The sequence below is a fragment of the Plecotus auritus genome (genome assembly GCF_963455305.1).
Source record: "Plecotus auritus genome assembly, chromosome: 4".
NCBI lineage: Eukaryota > Metazoa > Chordata > Mammalia > Chiroptera > Vespertilionidae > Plecotus > Plecotus auritus.
This window is the reverse complement of record NC_137775.1, coordinates 92,166,018-92,185,557: the sequence shown is the minus strand read 5'-3', so window position 1 is coordinate 92,185,557 and position 19,540 is coordinate 92,166,018. Positions and strand designations below refer to the sequence as shown.

At 54.6% G+C, this 19,540-nt stretch overlaps 1 protein-coding gene across 1 annotated transcript; it reads right to left on the bottom strand.

Annotated features, from left to right (window-relative positions):
* Positions 1 to 427: 427 nt before the first annotated feature.
* Positions 428 to 7,919, bottom strand: PGC (progastricsin; the record flags this gene model as incomplete). Its single annotated transcript, XM_080665600.1, has 9 exons — positions 428 to 580; positions 1,293 to 1,391; positions 2,378 to 2,525; positions 3,108 to 3,230; positions 4,354 to 4,553; positions 4,994 to 5,112; positions 5,829 to 5,946; positions 6,353 to 6,503; positions 7,861 to 7,919. 9 exons carry the CDS (start codon positions 7,917 to 7,919, stop codon positions 428 to 430), a joined length of 1,170 nt encoding a protein of 389 aa, XP_080521726.1.
* Between the last annotated feature and the right edge of the window lie 11,621 nt (positions 7,920 to 19,540).

The window sequence follows — 19,540 nt, the reverse complement described above, 5'->3', positions numbered from 1 at the left end:
CATTTTGGGTTGTCAGAATAGGGCCCCTTTTCCCTTCACAAAGGAATGCCCTGCCTTGATGCCTCTACCATTGTCTTTCCTCTCCAGAGAGAAGCTCTGAAGGGTACAGGGCCCATCCCTGAGCCCTACCTTATGCCCCATTTCTCTTAGAATTGCAAGGACCCATCCAGAAACCTGGAAGCAACTGAGGGACAACATGGATCAGCAGAAGCAAATTTGCCCCTGATTCTCGCTCTCCACTCCTTACAGGTCACAACTACCCTCTAAAAAAAACAACAGGCTGACCAACATGAAGAAGAACTATTTATTATTAGAAAAAGTCCAGAGTCCAGAAAGGGAAGGCTGAATCCAGAGAAGCACAGAGAGGAGCCCCTGCAAGGTGGGGGGCTGAGAAGGAGAGGGGAACCCAGGCGTCCAGGCACTGAGTCTAGGCGGCAGTGGCGAACCCCACCCTGTTGTTGCCCATGTCGTAGACGGAATAGTAGGACCTGAGGAAGACGTCCCCAAGAATCCACAGAGGCTGGCCGTTCGGGGAGGGCAGGTAGGTGGGCTCGACCCCCACGGTGCAGTAGCCATTGTTCTGCACAAGACAAAGCACAGCACTCATTCCTTTCACTCACACATGGGCAGGCACGCTGAGCCCTGAGCCCTGAGCCCTGGGCCGCTGCGCAAATGCAGAAATGAGTGAGCCAGGGTCTCTGCCCTTGAGGGCTCAGGCCAACTGAGCTGCCAGAGCAGAGGCCAGTGGGAGGAATTTCTGGAATGGGGGAATTCTGGCTGCAGTGATCCTCCATAGGGACTCCTCATGCCCCCACCCACCCACCTCCTGCTCCCAGGTCGTCCTGATGGTCAAGCGTTCGAGGCAGACCAACTTGGACCAAACCTTAGGTTCACCCTGACTAGCTGTGTAGCTTTGGGTGAGTTACCTAACCTCTCTGAACCTTCAAGTGTTCACTTGTAAAATAGAAATTAGTCTCTCCCTCATTGAATGTTGTGTCAATTAAGTAGAATAGTGTAGACAAAGTGCTTCCCACAGTGGCTGGCCCTGGTAGGTGCACTACGAAGAGCCCAGGGCCTCTCCCCACTAATTAATAAATAGTTAATACTCTTCCAGAGAAGGGGGTTTGGAATCACAGCCTCGTTCCAGAGAAGGGGCTTTGGAATCAGTGAGTGGGGAAACTGATTCTACGAGAAGTGGCGCAGGGTAAGGAGACCCAGCGTGCCTGGCTCCCCACACCTTCCTCCCACCCCATCATGGCCTGCTGGCTCAGCCTGCGGGGACCAGCACTTACGTTGAGGATGTAGGAGGAGGGCGGCAGAGGGAACTGCACCCCGTTGATGATGAAGGTAAAGGTGGGCAGGTTCTGGATGCTGCTACAGCTCACAACAAACTGCAGAGAGAGGAGCAGGGCCCAGGCTGTCTCATCTCCCGCCTGATACCTAGCCACCCGCCGCCGCAGCCCCTCTGGTCCCAGGCCTGAGTCCCGAGCCTGCTTGTGGACCGGAGGTGGCGACACTAAGGGGGAGTCCTGCTGGCATTACTCATGTGGACTCCCGCACAGGGGGTGGGATTTGGGGAGACCCGGGCATCTCTCCCACCCCAAAAACATTGCTTTTGCCTGAATTTCCCCTCATGACACATTGAATCTGTGCCCCATCTCTGCAACTGTCTTTTGAAAACACACAGATCTGTAGAAAGAGTCAGTCCCCCAAAGGTAATGGGAAGGAATTACTTAGACAAACACTTTGCTGGGTTCTGGAGAAAGGGGGAGCAGGGGGCCTGGCCCTAGGGAGGTGAGGGACATGTGGATTAAAAAGTTATTCCTCGCCCCAGCTGGGTTGGCTCAGTGGATAGAGCGTTAGCCTGCGAACTGAGGGGTCCCAGGTTCGATTCCAGACAAGGGCACATGCCTGGGTTGCGGGCCCGATCCCCAGTGTGGGGCATGTAGGAGGCAGCCGATCAATGACTCTCTCTCGTCATTGATGTTTCTATCTCTCTTCCTCTCCCTTCCTCTCTGAAATCAATAAACAATACTTTTAAAAAAGTTACCCCTTGTCTCTCACCAGCTTGGACCCTCCTCCAGTGACTTCCCTCTTACTTCAAAGTCTGGAAAGTGTCCAGCCTGTTTCCTCTGAGGAGCTGCAGCTCTGAAGAAATGCTGCCTAGTAGGAGCCTCCTCACAGCCCCTCAGCAAAGCGCCTGTGCCCTGAAGCAAGCTCCAGGCCCAGCCCCAGTCACCCCAGGGCTCCCCACCTCCAGTGCCTGGGAAGCCCGAAGTATGGAGGCCAAGAATCAGGCTATTCCTGGATCCCAGGAGCAACCATAACTGTCTCCCACGGGCCTCCCCCACGGAAGGGACGCCTCCCCCAGACACACCTGTCCATACTGGTCCTCCTGGGCCCCCGTGGCCTGCAGCAGGGCGCTCATGTACTGCTGGGGCACGGTGAGCAGAGAAGTGCCCGTGTCCACGATGGCCTGGCAGCCCTGGGAGCACCAGCCGGAGACCTGGCCATCAATGAGGAACCTGAATGGTGAGGAGATGAGCGGCCTTAGCACCCCCAGCTCAGGGCAGCTAGGGGGTGAGCTCTCCCCACCTCTGAGGGACTCACAGCCACAGCCACCCACGCCAGGTGCGACCAGGAAGGTCAATCCAGCCTCCCACCATACCAGTCTATTTAAGGGCCACCTAAATGGCCATGGAAGCTCCTCTTAAAAGTTCCAAGGAAGGTTCTAGAAACATTAACAGCCAGGGCTGCAGATTTGTTATAGATACTTTAAGCAAATTAGCTCCCCTCCAACCACCACACACCCCAGTTTCTAATCTGTAAGCCCATAGGGTTGGACTACAGGGTCTGAAATAGTTGGGGTTCCAAATCCTGCCCCTTCCTATGTGTCCCCATCCCACCCTCTTCTCTAGGCAGAGCTGGGCCTCGAAACTCCAGCAGAGGGCAGCTGTGGCTTTGTGGGGGCAGGCCTGAAGGGGGTTGGGGGTCCCCTGTTCCCATCCCCCACCCCCACCTGGGCGTGTGTGTGGGTATGTGGCATGAAGTGCCTCAAAGCCGGCTCCAAAGAAGCGCCCACATCCCCAGAGCCGCCACACACTCACTGCTCAATGCCAATCTGCCAGTAGAGCTCCTGAGTGACGGGGGCCCAGTAGATCTGCCCCTGGTACAGGCTGCTGTCCACACCCCCGAAGATGACCGCTCCGCCGTCCTGGGAGCCCTGCTGGCTACAGGAGGCAGAGGGGAAGGTGAGTCAGGGAGTGGCTGTGGGAAAGGACTTCCTTGTTAGCAGTTACCCCCAGAGGGTCCTGCCTCCATCCAGGCTGGGGCTCCCTGGGGGCAGGGCACGTCTCCCCTCAGACAGTGGGCTCCCAGGCTGGGCCCCTCAGAATTTCCAGTGCCTCAGGCTCCTGGATGATCCTGCCCTAGGGAAGCGGCTGGTGTGTGCCCCCCACAACCCCCCACCCCACCCCTCTGTTTTCCTCTCCCTCCCACTTCCTGATGCAGGTGGAGCCTGACCCAGGCCCCGCTTGGCTTGCCATTTTCTCTGGGATTGGAGGGAGGGAGAGCCGTGGTGGAGGGAGGGGAGGACGGCTGTGTTTGCTTGAGAGGCCGGCCCTGGTGGCTGAACTGGAGGGGAACTTGGGGAAGCTCCTGAAGGCTAAGCTCAGAGTAATTGTGAACAGAAGCAGAGAATAAAGGGGCAACATTAGTACCAGATCCCAGTGATTACGCCCCAACTACTATGTTTACAAGGTGGTCGGCTCCTTCGGAGAGGAACGTCTGTTCCAAGCCGCGAACCCGCTCCCCTGCCGGCTGCCAGGCCCCTCCATATAAATGGCCGTGTTTGCTGGTGCTGGTGGTGAGGGTGACGGCTTGTTAGGAGCTAGGGGTGGACCTGGAGCGGAACCTGAACCTGGCTGCCACCCCACGGTCTGGCTAGAGCAATAGATCAAAGGAGGTGAAGAACAGATTACTGTACAAGAGAGGCGCCGGGTGGTAAACATTCGGTCAGAAGGCAGTGAGCTACCTGGGGCTCTGGGCAGCAGGTAAACCCGCGAGCTATTGAGAATCAGCAGCAGCCCTCAAGGCAAAACTCTGACAGAGCGAGAGAGGCTGCCCTGGCTGAGGAACGCCAAGCAAAGGAGTGGGCTGGGGACCGAGGCGAGGCGAGGTGAGGCCGGGTGGGAGCAGTGGGTGTGGGGGCAGAGTCAGAGCCCAGGAGGGAAGCCCTTGGGACAGATGTGCTGGGGCCAGTGCCTGCTGGGTGGCCTCCAAATCCCAAAGGATGGAGCCCCCCCCCCCCCCCCCCCGTTGTCCAGGCTGAAGGAGTGGGGAGGGGCTCCTCACTTGCTGAGGTAGAAGCTGAAGACAGGGCTGGTGAGGGCGCCCTCCTGCAGCATGCCCTGCAGGGCTGTGGTGGCCCCCCCCTCAGACAGGGCAGGGTAGGCCATGCCCATGATGCCGTCAAACTGCGCATAGACGAAATTGGTACCCGGCTCGTTCTCACTCAGGCCGAACTCCTGGTTGGGGACCTGGATGTTCTGGACCTGTGGGGGAAGGGGGGGGGGAGGGGGGGCGGGCACAGAGGATGGGAGGTGACAAGTGTCACTCCACCTATCCTCCCTCCCCCCCAGAGACCCCCCCAAGGCTCTTCTTCACCCCTCCTTCACCTGTTCTGCTTTCCTTCCCGGTAGGTCTTGCAAGAGCGGCTATCTCTTCTGAGTGGCCTTCCCTACTGCAGGACCCGCCCCCCCACTGGGTCACCCCATTCACCACCGTGTCCTCAGTGTCCTGCGCAGGACGGCCCTTAGAGGGGTTCAGGGAGTGAACGAATGAGCCCTTATTGTGCTGATTTCCTGTCCTGCACAGCAGAGCACACAGTGGTTTTCCACGTCTTTCAGGGTCTCCATCTAATCTCCTGGGTAGACCCTGAGGCCTGTGAGGCTAGAGCGAGGCCTGGGGTGGGGGTGGCCACAGCATCACTCACAGTCATGGTGTCGTAGCCGAAGAAGCCGGTGAGGCTGCCGCTGCCGTACTGCAGGGAGAAGGTCTGCCCGTTGGTGGAGTAGGTGGAGGACTGGCTGGGATTGAAGCGGTTGTGGCCAGCTGCAGGGGGCGGAAGGATGCGGGGAGTTGGGCTGGCACGTGGGGGCTGCCCTGACTCTCAGGCCTGTGCTCCCATCCTGGAGCCTCAGATGTCAGGGTGGCCCACCCCGGTTCCGGCATTGGAAGGCCACGTGAGCTGGCCAGCTCTGGCCCCACACGCCCTCTGACTTAGAGACTCTGGGGCCCTAGGACTGTGACCTCCCTGCGGTCTCCCTGGCCCCAGCAGGTCGCTGGCACTTATCAGATGCAGGAGTGACTGACTCCCCAGGGCGTCCCTGCTCTCCCCAACCCTCACCAGGTCAGCGGGCTGGCCGTACCAGGGCCTGAGATCATGTAGGGCGGGGCCAATGGGGGGCCCTCCAGGCTACAGGCACGAGGACCCGAACCCCAAGGCTTTGGCAGAGCCCAGGGCAGCCATAAGAAAGTGAACATCAGCATCATACAGGACTTGTTCTCTGTGTGCCTTGGGGACCCTCAGTGAGGACTTAGTGAAGAGTGGAGCAGGGTGCGGGGGAGGCGGGGCGCGCGCGCAGATGAAGGAAGAGGCGCTGGTGAGCGGGAAGGCAGAGGCGCCAGTGGGCTCCAGGAGCAGCTCCCTCCCTCGGGCCTGGGCATGCCGCATGGCCCTGGGCAAGTCCCTGTCCTCACCCTCGATCCCTATGAAGACTGCCCTCCCCCGGAGGTGTCAGCGCTCCCCTACCCAGCCCAGCACTCACTGCAGGCCTGGCTCTGGCAGTACACAGAGGGCACCCACAGGTTGGAGGAGCCGGTATCAAAAAGGACCAGGAAGTTCTGTGGTGGGGTCCCGAGGCTGATCTCACCAAAGTAGGCAGCCTAGGGCGAGGAGGGGGGAGGAGGGTGGAGCAGCCTGCTAGCTCTGGAGGGACCCCGAGGCCAGCAGGCCCGCATCCTCCAAGGGCAGAGCAGGGAAGGACCAGTCCCTGCCCAGCAGCCCGCTCCAGAAGCAGGGCCTGAGCCTTCTCTCCACACTTGCCCGGACCCACAGACCCTCAGCCCGAGGCTGGCCAGGGCCCCAGGGCGGCTGCAGGTCTCTGTGACCCAGCTGCCAGCTCAGCAGGGCCCTCCCTTCTCTGCCTGGGGGATGAGGTCCAGGTGGTGGGGCTGAGAGAAGGGAGCAGGGGTGGGGGCGGCAGAGAGGAGGGTGCAGCTCACTGCCCGGGCCTTCCCTTTGGCCTTTGGCAGCAGGGAGAGGGCTACCCCTGGGAGGGTCAGGACTCACATCCATGTAGGCCATGGGCTCGTAGTCCACACTGAAGTCACCAAATTTGTACTTCAGAGCAGGGTCGTACTTGTGGGTCCTCAGGAACTCCTCTAGCAGGCCCTTCTCCTTCATGGTTTCACGGATGGACTTGAACTTCTTCAGGGGGACTCTGCAGAAGGTCTTTACGTCAGCAGGTCCTCCCTCTTTGTTACAGCGCCTCCCATCAGTTGCCCCAGCCTCTTTCACCTGCCCTCCATCTCTAACTAAAGACCCGAGTGTATGGAGTCTCCCTGCCACTCCATACCCATGTCTGTTTCTTGTGTGTGCCTGTGTTTTTCCCTTTCTCTGTTTCTGTTTCTCTGTCTCTCTCTCCCTCTGCTTCTCTCTTTCTTCCCCCTCTCCTTCCCTTTCTTTCAAAACTCTTCTCAGGACTTGCTCCAAGATTCAGGAAACAATGACCTTCACCCAGGATGCTCCCTCCCCATCTCAAGGGTCCTCATCCCACCCTGGCCCTCTACTGTCAAATATCCCATAAATTCCTTCCCAGGAAGGGGAGAGGGACTTCAGGCATCGCCCTTTGCAGGATATGTGCATTTTAAAAAGGTTTCGAGATGGCAAACTTCACCCCAAAGAGAGTCCTCTCCTGTGGCCCTCGGGCCCCTGGCACCAGCTGCGTGTGACAGACTGTGGGTGCAGGGGCACCACACGAGGCTGGGACTGAGAAGACAGGGTCCTGGCGCTGCCCTGCTGCTAGATGTCTGGCCTGGGGACACTGGGGAAATGGGCCTGGTGCTCAGGAGCCAGATCAGCTCTGGAATCAGGACTCAGGAATCATGGGTTTCTTCCCGTGTCACCCTGGTTATCCTCCCAGACCTGCCTGGGGAGCGTCTGTGGTCCGCCCCCCCCCCTGGCCCACCCCCCAGCCACCTGCATTCCTGCTTCTTTCATTTCTTTCCTGGTTCAATCCCCATTCCCTCAGGACCCCGCGTTCTCCACAAATCCTCTGCTGACAGCTTCTCTAACCACCTCCACGGAGCCTGCCCATTACAGGAGCTTCTGAGAGGAGCCTCTCTTCACCCAAGGAATCGGCTGGCCCAGCCTCCCTGGTGCCCGGAGACCCGCCCGCCCTCCTTTCTCCTGACACCTCAGCATAGAGAGGTCACATTGCGGATGTTTCCGCTTAGATGATCGTGCCACCTGCCAAGAAAGTCTGGGCCTTCAGGAAAATTTAGCAAATGTCTCCCTCTCCAGAGATCATTGTTCCTTTCTGTGAGAGGAACCGCAGGGCCATTCCAGGGCTGCGCAGGCAGTGGTCACCCCCGTTCTCTGTTCCAGGCCCGTCTTTTCTCCCTTTGACTGGATGGTCCCTGAAGGCAGAGGTGTACCTTCTCCCACCTGTGACTCCTGTCCTGGCCCCGCAGAGATTCTGGAGCCGAAGCAGCTGGGGTGTCCCCTGACCAGGTCACGCCTCGCAGGGGTCCCTCTCCCGCCGGGCTCCTCCACCCGCAGCCAGACCCCAAACTCACCTGAACACTGCGGCCTCCAGGAGCTGGAGGCAGAGCAAGGCCACCACCATCCGCTTCATGGTGCCGGTTCCCAACTGGCCGCAGAGCAAAAGCCACTCCGAGTCGGGCACTTGCAGTCAAGTGAAGGCCTGAGCCCTCCTTCGCCCTTTATATCCCCGGATCCAGAGCAGCCCCTGCCCCCTGCCCTGAGCAAACATGACCTCAGTCCCCGTGTACCCCATGCTCCGCGTACCAATTGTTTCCTCGCGAGGGTGGCGGCAAAGCACTTTTCATCTTATTGACTTTTTCACACAAGTATGAGGCCAGGAGGTAGGAGCGATAAGAGTTGGAGTGGCAAAGATTACTTCTTGTCCAGGAACCAGAGGCGGGATGTGAGCGTTTTGCATGAGGGCCAGAGACAGGTTGAGCCAGAGTGGCGGCCATGGGACCCACTGGTGCCTTTCTCATCCCCGGCACTACTGACATTTTAGAACAAATAATTCCTTGTTGTGGGCACTGCCCTGTGCATTATAGGATGGTTAGCAGCATCCCTGGCCTCTACCCACTAGATGCCAGCAGTAGTCCCCTGTGGTTGCAACCAAAAATGTGCCAGGCATGGCCAAATGTCTCCTTAGGGGCCAAAATTGTTGAGAATGTTGGTTTATAGGGGATAGGCTTGGAGGCCTCACTCAAGTCCTGCTTCCCATCACCCCCAAGCCCTTGGGCTGCAGTTTGGGGTGTCTGGGGAATGATGGTAATGGTAATAGTGTGGTGAGAGTGGTTCTATGGCAATGATGGCGGTATCGTTAGCACTGATGCAGGTGGTGGGCTGGGATGTCAATGGCTGAAGTCAGAGCTCTTTGGGGCAGCTTTGGTGGCTTTCAAGGTCAAATGGGGCATTCGGAGAAATGCTCATCGTAATTCAGCAAGTTCTCATGACACACTCATCGTGTAAGCTGAACTGGCTTCTGGTTGTGCCTCTTGAGCTATCTGGAACTCCAAGGGGCCCGGGGCAGGCCCATGAGAGGGGACATGCCTGCTCTTGCTTCCTTCTTTCATGCTCTCTCTTCTCCAGCCCCACTGTGACTCCGGCCCTGTTTTCACTTCTCCCGAAATGCTGTGTCTTCCTTACCCTCCTCCCAAGCCCTTATTGGCCCTTTCTCCCGCCCCCAAGCCTGCTCTAAACTGTGCCTCTATCCCGCAAATCCAGGTCCCACCTGCTCCCCAGCTACGCTTCTCATTGCCTGCGGTGACCTGGAGCTGGCCCTGCGCCCACTAACCTGGCACAGGAGAGCTCCCCATTTTGGGGTGAGTGGAAAAGAAGTTCCCACGCCAGTGCCCTCTCTGCCACCTGGTACCCCACGCTCAGGGCTCCAAACAGATTTGTTAGGCCCTCGAGCCCCAGGCGGAAGGCCAAAACCAGGCCTGCCAAACACCACTCTAACCCAGCCAGTGGGGATTTTCCACTCTGGCCACCACCACCCCCTGCCCAGCCAGGGCCCTGGAGCCTCCCTCGCCCTGTGATGGGGGAGGGGAGGGAGGCACACACTAGAGGTCTGGCCTGACTGTCTCAAGGCCAGATCAGCCCGCACTCCTCCAGGTAGTCCCTTCTGAGCACCCCTAATGCATCAGGCCAGGACCCCTGCCTGGCTGCCGGGCTTTGGAAGTCTGCAGCCCCTGCCTACCCAACCTGATCTGACAGCTCAGTTTCCTCAGCATCCGCATTCATCTCAAACCCTGGTCTGCCCCTGGCCTGCGCCGCCCCCCCCCCCCCCAGCCCCCAGTACCTAGAAAGTCCACTTCTTTCCCTCCCCTTTGAATGTGTCCAAACTCTGCCCATCCTTCAAGGCCTCAGCTCCTGGATCCAGGATGTGCAGAGTCTGAGGACACCTTAGCAGTCATCCAGGGTCACCCCCTGCCAAGGACAGGAGCCCCAGGAAGCCTGATGCACTGGTTCCTGTTCACGTTCATTTCCTGCCCCTGAACACTGCACACTGGCTGTGCGCTCCCTTGGACTGGCTCTCACACTGGCTACGACCAGTCTCCAGTGGTTTCCTGGGTGTTTCCTCTCGCCATAGACTGCAAGCTCCCAGAGGGCAGCGGCTGCGGCTTCCCTCCCTGTGCCTGGCCCCGAGCTCAGGAAATCCTGAACAGTAGGCGGAGCCCATGAGAGAGTCCCCAATGGGCCTTGGTTATATCTCCCACACCCCATTATCCCAGTGCCTGAATTTCCACCCCACGCTCCAAAGGCATCTTGTTAAAATCGGCCCTGGGACCCTCTCATAGTGATGGTCTCCCAGAAAAGAGGCATTTTCTCATCACCCTCTGGTTTCATCTCCCTCTAAGCACCACGTGCCTCAAAACTCATCAAAGGCCTTCGCGTGGCTAACTACGTAGAGTCCAAACTCGGCCTCCTGGCCTTCATGGCACGCTCCGTCTGCCCCCTTCCTCTGCGTCCATTCTCATCTGGCTCTGCTGACCCTCAGATACTCATGGTGACCTCCTGTTTCCTGCCGAGGAGGCCTGTTACTTTCCAGCCTCCATGCCTTTATCCATGCTGTGCTCTCCATCTGGGCCGCCCTCCCCAGGCATCTCCACCTGCAGATCTTCTCCTCCAAGACCTACTACAAGTGCCACAGTCTTCTCCACTGCGCCCACCTACTCTCAGACTGGCCCGACCATGGAGGACATTGCTTCTTCTCCCTTACAGTATTTATTTCATACCATCTTCTATCCCAGTGATTTGCCCCAAATTCTACAACTTGTAACTGAAAGAATAGGTCTCTTCCAGCACACGGCTCCTTAAACAGCTCATTCCTCTTTCAGAGTGTCTACAAAAGTGACACTGGTTACTGGGGATGTGTCAAGACATAGCAACTACGTAGCATGCACGCAGCCACAGCTAATCCTTCACCCATGGCTGACATACCTAATCAAATATATCACTCTTTCTCATAGTGCTGAGACATGGCCTTAGGATGCTTCCCAATCTAGTGCTCCATGCATTTTCAATCAATCTTACACACACACACACACACACACACACACACACACACACACACACATACACACTAGAGGCCAGGTGCACGAATTCATGCACCAGTGGGGTCCCTCAGCCTGGCCTGCAGGATTGGGCCAAAACCAGCTCTCCAACATCCCCCGAGGGGTCCTGAATTGCAAGAGGGCACAGGCCAGGCCAAGGGACCCCACCAGTGCATGATTGGGGCCGGAGAGGGACGCAGGAGGTTGGCCAGCCAGGGAAGGACTGCAGGAGGGCTCCAGGGTGTGTCCAGCCCATCTTGCTCAGTCCCAATCGGCCGGACCCCAGCAGCAAGCTAAACTACCAGTTGGACCATCTGCCCCCTGGTGGTCAGTGCATGTCATAGCAAGTGGTTGAGCGGCCTTAGCATATCATTAGCATATTACACTTTGATTGGTTGAAAAGACAACCAGACCACTGGACACTTAGCATATTAGGCTTTTATTATATAGAATATATTTGTATTGATTTCAGAGGGGAAGGGAGAGGGCGAGAGATATAGAAACATCAATGATGAGAGAGAACCGCTGGTCACCTGCCTCTTGTACGCCCCCTACTGGGGATTGAGCCCACAACCCGGGCATGTACCCTGACCAGGAATCGAACCATGACCTCCTGGTTCATAGGTCGATGCTCAACCACTGAGCAACACCAGCTGGCCTCAATCAATCTTAAAATGACAATCCCCAAAACCTTTAATGGAGATTTTTTTTTTTTAATTCTGGATTCGAAATTTTATTTAGAATTCTTTACATACACCACTTTTTAAAAAAGAAAATCAAGACAACTTGAAACTGGAAGTATTTGTACCATTCTGAATTATCTTCTAGCTCTTTGGTTTTAACATAGCTGTAATCAGTGTGTAAATGCTCTTGTCACTTAAGATTACTACACACACATTTCCATGCATTAAGATAAGCCGAATTCTTATCACTTGCAGTGGCTATACAGTGCTCTATCATCCTGGCAGCTAGGATTACTTAACCCTGTTCATTTGGGTGCATTCCAATTTCTCATTACTATCAATACTATCAATTACTTGGGCTCACAAACTAAAAATCATCCAAAGGAAGAGAGTAGTTAGTTCCTCATTATCAGAGTCATTGCATCAGAAGCTAAAGGAACGCCTTCTGAGGAATATTGGTAGAGGGGTCTCTTGCAGCAGGTGTAAGACTGAGCCAAGGATCTGAGTTTCTGTGTATTTTCTACCCCCTGAAATAAGCTCACAGAGCTAAGACCTCAGCTCTGGGGACAGGTACTCCATAAACCTTATGTTTGGGCAGCTATCTACATGAATTTTAGTTACAGCTTCAGCTATTATCTTGGTTTTATAGCTTTTTCCTTAAATTTTGTACGTGTTTTATGCTTACCCCAAACCTATTGGGGACATACTAGACCTGGTTGTTTTTTTCAAGTTCAAGGATTAATGCTTCCCTCCCCCCTTTTTATTTTGATATAATTGTTGACTTACAGAAAACTTGCAGACATAGTACAGAGAGTTCCTGTATACCTTTCATCCAGAATCCCCTCATGTCAATATCTTACATCATAACCGTAGTGCAATGATTGGTCAAGCCCAGGAAGTTAACCCTGATCTAATACTAGTAACTAATCTAGAGACCTTATTTGAATTTCACTAGTTTTCCCACTCGTGTCCCTTTTCTGATTCAGGATCCAGTTTAGGTTCCCCTGTTGCTTTTAGTTTTCCTGTCTTCTTAGTCTCATCCAATCTGTGTCAGTTTCTTCGTTTTTCTTTGTCTTTTATGACTTTGCTACTTCTGAAGAGTACTGATCAGTTATTTTGTAGAATGTCCATCGATTTAAGTTTTTATTTTATTTTAATTTTTTTTTTGAGAGTACATTTATTAAAGCTGGAGACAGTGAAACAAGGACTTAGCATAGAAGAAGCAACGGGAGAGAGACTAGGCGGGGCTGCTTTGGGTCAATAGAGATGTTATCAGAAAGAAGTGAGCCAAGGCAGGCTGCTGTCAGCTCACTGGGGAATCAGAGAAAAGGGAGCCTTGGGGACAGGTTCAGGGGGTGAGGCTGGGAGGAGCTGCCGCTGCCCACTGCTCCCCTGGGTGCAGGTCTCCTGGGGGCCCTTAGAGTTTAGGAGATGTGCACCTCTAGGGGAAGAAGGGGGAGAAGGGAAAGGCAAGGGCGTGCTCCCAGGAGGGAGAGCATGCCTCAATGTTTTTTTCATGATGAGATTGAGGGCATGCATTTTGATAGAAACCACAGAGGTGCTGTACCTTCTCAGTGCGTGGTATCAGAAGGTACATGATATGGATGTCTTACTCCTGAGGATTTAACCTGAAGAACTTGGTTAAGTGAGGTCCTCCAGGTTTCTCTACTACACAGTTACTATCTTTCCCTTGATCATTAATGTGTCCTCTGGAGAGACACTCTGAGACGATGTAAGTATCCCATTTCTTATCATTCTTTTTCCCACTAACTTTAACATCTGTTACTGGGTCTTTCCTGCCACAGTAATTTTGGTGGTGTTTGCCTAATGGTGCTTTTCTAGTTCCATCACTCCTCCTATATGTATTGATTAGAATTCTACAGGAGGGAAGAGCTGTGTTCAAGGTTTTAAAACGAACTCTTCCTCCCCTGCCAAAACATCCCACCCATCATCGAAGGTGTGCCAGGCAGGGTGATGGATATCTGTTTACTCAGGCAACCCTTACACAACCCCACACCATAGGCTACCTCCTCCCCATTCTATAGAGCACTCCACTCTATCTGTCTATATTTCAAACAGCTGGAAACTGACCTGTGTGTATAAATGGATAAATAGACAGACTAGTGTTTTTTCTCTGGTCTATTGATTAACATACCTTTGCTGGAAAACAATAACTTGCTTATCTGGCCTAAGTGGGAAGGGGGATCCATTGAATAGATGGGGGCATGCTGCATTGCAGTCCAGCTGCAGGAAGGGAAAGGACGGGGCAGAGCCTTGGGGTCAACTGGAATCTGGGATCTAATCACCACTAGAACCTTCTCTCTGCTTCTCATTTCTGTTTCTCTCTCTCTCTCTCTCTCTCTCTCTCTCTCTCTCTCTCTCTCTCTCTCTCTTTCTCTCTCTCTCTGTCTCTCTCATTATAGGTTGGCTTTCTCCATGTATTTGACCTATAGAAGCTGAGTTTTACATTTCCAGAGAAAGAATGAAACCAACATTCCCATGAAAGTTCTCTGATTGGTCAGGCGCCCACACCTGGACCAATCACCTGTGGCCCTGTAAGAACTTGGTGGCTTCCTGAGGAAGCATTTTGTAGAGTGTGGACAGAAGTCCCCAGAGGAAGTACGGATGTTTCTGAGCAAGTAATCTCAGAGATGTCCTTGTATATTTACTTCTGACGACATACGGACCCTACCTCTAACTCTTCAGCAATCTCTCTTTGTACATATTGAAGAATGTGGTGACATGAAGTTGATTTTAGAAGACCAACCTCCACCACTTATTGACCCTTTGATCTTGACAGTTCACTTACCCTCCCTGAGCCTGAGTTTCCCGGGCTGTAAAATGGGGATAATAATCTACCCTGCGGGGTTGCTATAACCGTCCAACAAGGCCCTGATTGTGAGAGTGCTGGCATGTAGCAGGATCAGATTCCTTTTCGTGCAGTTGGGGAGGGGCTGAAGAGGAGCAAGGGCCTTTGGGGAGTGTTGTTTCTTGACCTAAGTCCTAGTGACATGGGTCTGGTAGAAGTCAGTGAGCTGTATACTCATAATACATGCACCTTTCAACACGTGTCTTATACTTTAAAATTTCATAAAGTCACCCTGGCCTGTGTGGGTCAGTTAGTTGGAGTGTCGTCCCATGTACGCAAGGTTGGGGGTTCATTTTCTGGTCAGAGTGCATGCAGGAGGCGGCCAATCAATGTTTCTCTCTCCCTTCCTCTCTCTCTAAAATTAATTTTTAAAAATATCCTTGGGTGAGAATTTTTTTTAAAGTTTTATAAAGTCACATTTAATTTTTTTAATTAAAAATTTTTTTTCATAGTGATTAGACATTTATATAACTTACAAAGTGATCCCCTGGTGAGTCTTGTACCTGACACCATACATGGTTATTACAACATTATGACTATATACTCTATGCTGTACTTTACATCCTGGGACTATTTTATAACTGGCAATGTGTTGCAGACACATGTTAAAAAGAAGGAAGAGAAGAAAGGAGACAGAACACCTGCCGTCAGAGGACCTCAGAGTGGAGGGAGCCAGTCCCACTCGGGAGTTCCTGGCGGATAGGGCCCGGCACATTCACCATGATGGCCGTTTCTCTACATTAGAGAGGACTTTAGGTGAAATAGGTGAACATGTCTTCTTTGCAAAGCCATGATTTATTGTATTTTAGCACAGATATATGACCACAGCCCTGATTTCATAGACACTGTGGGTGAGACCGGCACCTAAGCAAGAAGCTCAGGAAGCAGCAGAATTGCTGTCTCCTGGGCTGGCTGTCCCAGGACGGGCAGAGCCTGCTGCTTCCCCCGGGCCCGGGCCCAGCCCTGGAGTCTCTAGGTGTTCATGTCCCCTCCTCCTGACCAGCACCGGGCCCCACGGAGACGGGCCGTCTTCTTGATGTGGAAGCCAGCCAGGAACTCCCAGCCTCACCCGGGCCAGAGCACTGCCAGGGGTGGCCATCTCCATTTGACAGGCAGGACAGCTGTGAGCACACGGTCAGTTGTCATGCCAAGCTGGGGCTTCACGTCCATGGCTCTGCCCACACTGTTGGCTCAACTTCCTCTCGAACTAACCTCCCACATCTCCAGAAATGGCACCTGGCACAAGCCCGAGAGCTGGGGGTGAAACCTGGCCTGGCCTCTCCCGCACCCCACATCAGTGGGTTCTAACCGGGGGCCACATGCAGACAGTGCCGAGATCATGAGGATGGCATCTGAATGGCAATTTGGGGTCCCACTGACCTATATTGAGTGGACATGAAAGTCGAACTGGCCTGACCCCCCTTTCCGACCCGCCAGTCACCTGCCTTGTTCCTCGAAGCCAGAGCCTACAGAGCAGCTTTATTTGGGGTCTCCCACATCACAGCCCTGAGAAGCAGGGTTCCCCAACTTCTGTGAGACCCAGAGGGATGCCCATGATGAGGGAGACAGGCAGAGCCGGCCCACACAGCAGTGGCAGGCCACCTTGTCATGGCCCCTGTCACATGAGGAGTTGGAGAACCTCAGGAAGATGGTGGAGCCACAGGGAACACCATTCTCCGAGGGCAGGTGCCTGGGCTGGAACCCCACGAGGCAGTCACTGCACTGGCCTGTGGGAAAAGAGGGGAGGCTGTCAGCCGGCCAGTCTCGTTGGGTTAAGGAAAGAACCTGAGCTCTGAAATCAGAGAAGTCTGGGTTCCAATCTCAGCCCACTCTGGCCAGCTGTATGCCATTGGGCAAGCCGCTTAGCCTGTCTGTGGTTATTTCCCCATCTGCGGGCGGGGGAACTACCGTAGCTGCATTCTGCATGATGAATACAAGTTAGGCAGGTGAAAAGGTGAGAAAAGAACACTTCGGGCAGGCGAAATAGCACCTGAAAGGGCCTGAGGTAAGAAAGACAGAGTGCTGGGGCTAGTGAGGTGGGAGTAGGGCAGTGAGAGGGGCCTGCGGAGGGAGCAGAGGCCCACACACCAGAGCTGAGGCCTGGAGGCTTTTCTGACCACAAACCACAATTAGAAATATATTTTACGCCATAACATTATAGCACACACATACCTATCATATAACTAAAACAAAAGTCTCAACCCGCCATAAAAATTCTGGTCCATAGTTCATGTGATGCACCCTAATTTTGCAATTTTATTTCATTGTTTCTAAAGCAGCAGCTCCAGTCAACTAAATTGATTTCTAATGAGTTGTGAGCTGCAATTGGAAAACACTGAACTAGATGGCATGGAGCACGTGTGAGCATGCCCCACGTGTGCACACACACAATATTGCAGTCTCAGCTGTCATTTTGCACATAATCAATCCGTCACGGTGTTTGGAGAGCCAGGTGGCATCTCTTCCTGCCCTCGTGTCCCCCACTGTGCAGGCATAGCAGACGCTCAGGCATGTTTGTTCATTAGAAGCAGAGTTGAAGCCTGGGAGAGAAGGGCCACCACATCCGGAGGTGTGAGTAGCCTGAGGAGGACCCACTGACCACCATTCCGCTTACAACCCTTCACCCCAGGCAGCTGGAATGGGGACAAGACTTGAGTTTAAGGAGGGGCTGAGTGGCCACCTGTAGGAGTGTTGGCAGTGCCTACCCAGGACATTCACAGGGACTTGAAGAGCAAGTGTACACAGAGACCTTGGCTCAGCACCTGACTCCAGGAATAGCAGCCAGCGCTGTGGCGTGCGCAGCGTGTGCCTGGCACTGCTCTAACCACTTACATCTACCAGCACATTTAATCTTACCAGGACCTTATGGGGTAAACATGTATTGGCCTAGTTTACAGCTCAGGAACGAGAGGCTCAGAGATGCTGACTTGTCCAAGGTCACCAGCTCGGAAGTTGTAGAACAAAGATCCCAAGGCAGGCGGACTCCACCATTGGGTACTGCATCTCAGAAAGCGCTGCATAAAGGCGGCTCCTGGTGTTATTTTTGTGGAAGAGGTTGATAGAACGATCATCCTTAAGGTCTTTGCAAATCTGATGTTCCAGAACCCTAAGGGCTGCAAATGGGCTCCCCTCCCACCGGCCTGCTGTCCCCCACGCCCAGGTAGTAAGGGGAGGGGAGGGAGATGGGGAGAATTACAGGGAAGGGGGAAGCCTAGCAGGGGAGTTGGTGCCATTGATGGTGAAGATGATGGTGGGAGGGATGTGACCACTGCTACAGCGGGTGACAGACTGGAGAAGTAATAAGGGACATGGAGACAGGTGGTCAGAATCCGCGCCCTCCAGGGCTCCTGGGATGGAGGTGGCCAGTCCCAGGCCCAGCAATCCATCCTGCATCCCAGTCCTTCCTACTTGATCTCTCAACCTCCCTTCTCCTTCCCCCCTCCACTAGACGAATGATATATCCCACCCTAGACGAATGCCCCAGGGAAGGCACCACGATGAGTCCAAGCACGGGGCAGAAATGTGAGAAAGGGCTGTTGCTAGGGAGCCTTTGCAGGAGCGGGGCAGGGAGAGCCCCGTGCACTGGCAGTAAACGGCTGGCAGGGATGACATGCGAACCCTTAGGGGCCAGGACTTGGAAGGAGCCACACAGGTCAGTGTCCTTGGACTTCCCCGTGGCGGTGGGTTGGGGAGCCTGCCTTTCCTCGGCTGTTCCCTGGGACCCCAGCGAGCTGCCAGCTCACCACAAATCTGCTAGACCAGTGGTCGGCAAACTCATTAGTCAACAGAGCCAAATATCAACAGTACAACGATGGAATTTCTTTTGAGAGCCAAATTTTTTAAACTTAAACTTCTTCTAACGCCACTTCTTCAAAACAGACTCGCCCAGGCTGTGGTATTTTGTGGAAGAGCCACACTCAAGGGGCCAAAGGGCCGCATGTGGCTCGCGAGCCACAGTTTGCCGACCGCTGTGCTAGGGGACAGTGATGAGGGAGATTCCTGTGTCCACCACAGCCAGGCAGCCCTGGGTCAGCGGCCTGAGGGGAGAGTCATCAGAGGTCAGAGGTCGTGCCATGCCTTCCCCAGCCTTGTTAGCAGTCACCTCGACATTTATATCACTTACAAAGTGATCCCCCGGTAAGTCTTACACCCACCTGACTCCATACATGGTTATTACAACATTATGACTATATACCCTATGCTGTACCTTACCTCCTGGACTATTTTATAACTGACAATGTGTTGCAGACACATTTTGAAAAGAAGGAAGAGAAGCAAGGAGACAGAACACCTGCCTCCTCAGAGTGGGCTGACTTTAGCACAAGGCATTCGACTCCCCAGTCCTGGCTCCCTGTTCACGGGGTCTCCCTGTGGATCTGCACAGCCTCCCTCAATTTCTCCTCCAGAAAGAGTGGCCCCTGGGTCTGCCCTGGGCTGGCAAAGGTTCTGTATTGTCCCAAAGGGAGCCCCCAGGCCTCCTCCCTTGGTGGGGGGTGGGGCTTGAATCCACCTGCCCCTGGAAGGTGACCTGCCAATAACTCTGGGCAGCCAACCACGGGGCTCCTCCGCTGTGCGCTGCTGACTCTTCCTACCCGAGGTGACTTCTCCACGGTGGTGTCATCTTGTCTGCTGTGGACCGGACACAGTCAGCCTCGGGACGAGCAGCTGTGGGGAGACTGGACCCCATTTCTGGAGCCCACTCTCTGAGTCAACCCAGCAGGCCTGCCCCCTCTGCCACCCTCCTGCTCCGCCTGTACCACCACAGGGCGGTTTTCCATAAGCCCACCCGGCAATGGGTTGACCCCTTGAAGAGCGGCAAGGAAGCTCCCAGGGGGCGGGGGGCCTCTCACCTGGTGAGATAGAAGCTGCCAGGGGGCTCTGGGGTCAGGCTCCACTGAGTAAGGCCATCCATGGCCGTGGTGGCCCGCTGCAGAGATGAGGGGAGGACAGGCCTTTCATCCCATCCAGTGGATGCTTTCGCAGGTAGTACCCAGGATCTGCTCCTGAGAGGAGAATGCCCTTGGGTGGAAGTCAGCTGGCTGGGACTCAGCAGGAGGGAAGCTAGACTCCCAGCTCCCTCTTGCCCTGCTGGCCCCCTGCCGCCTGG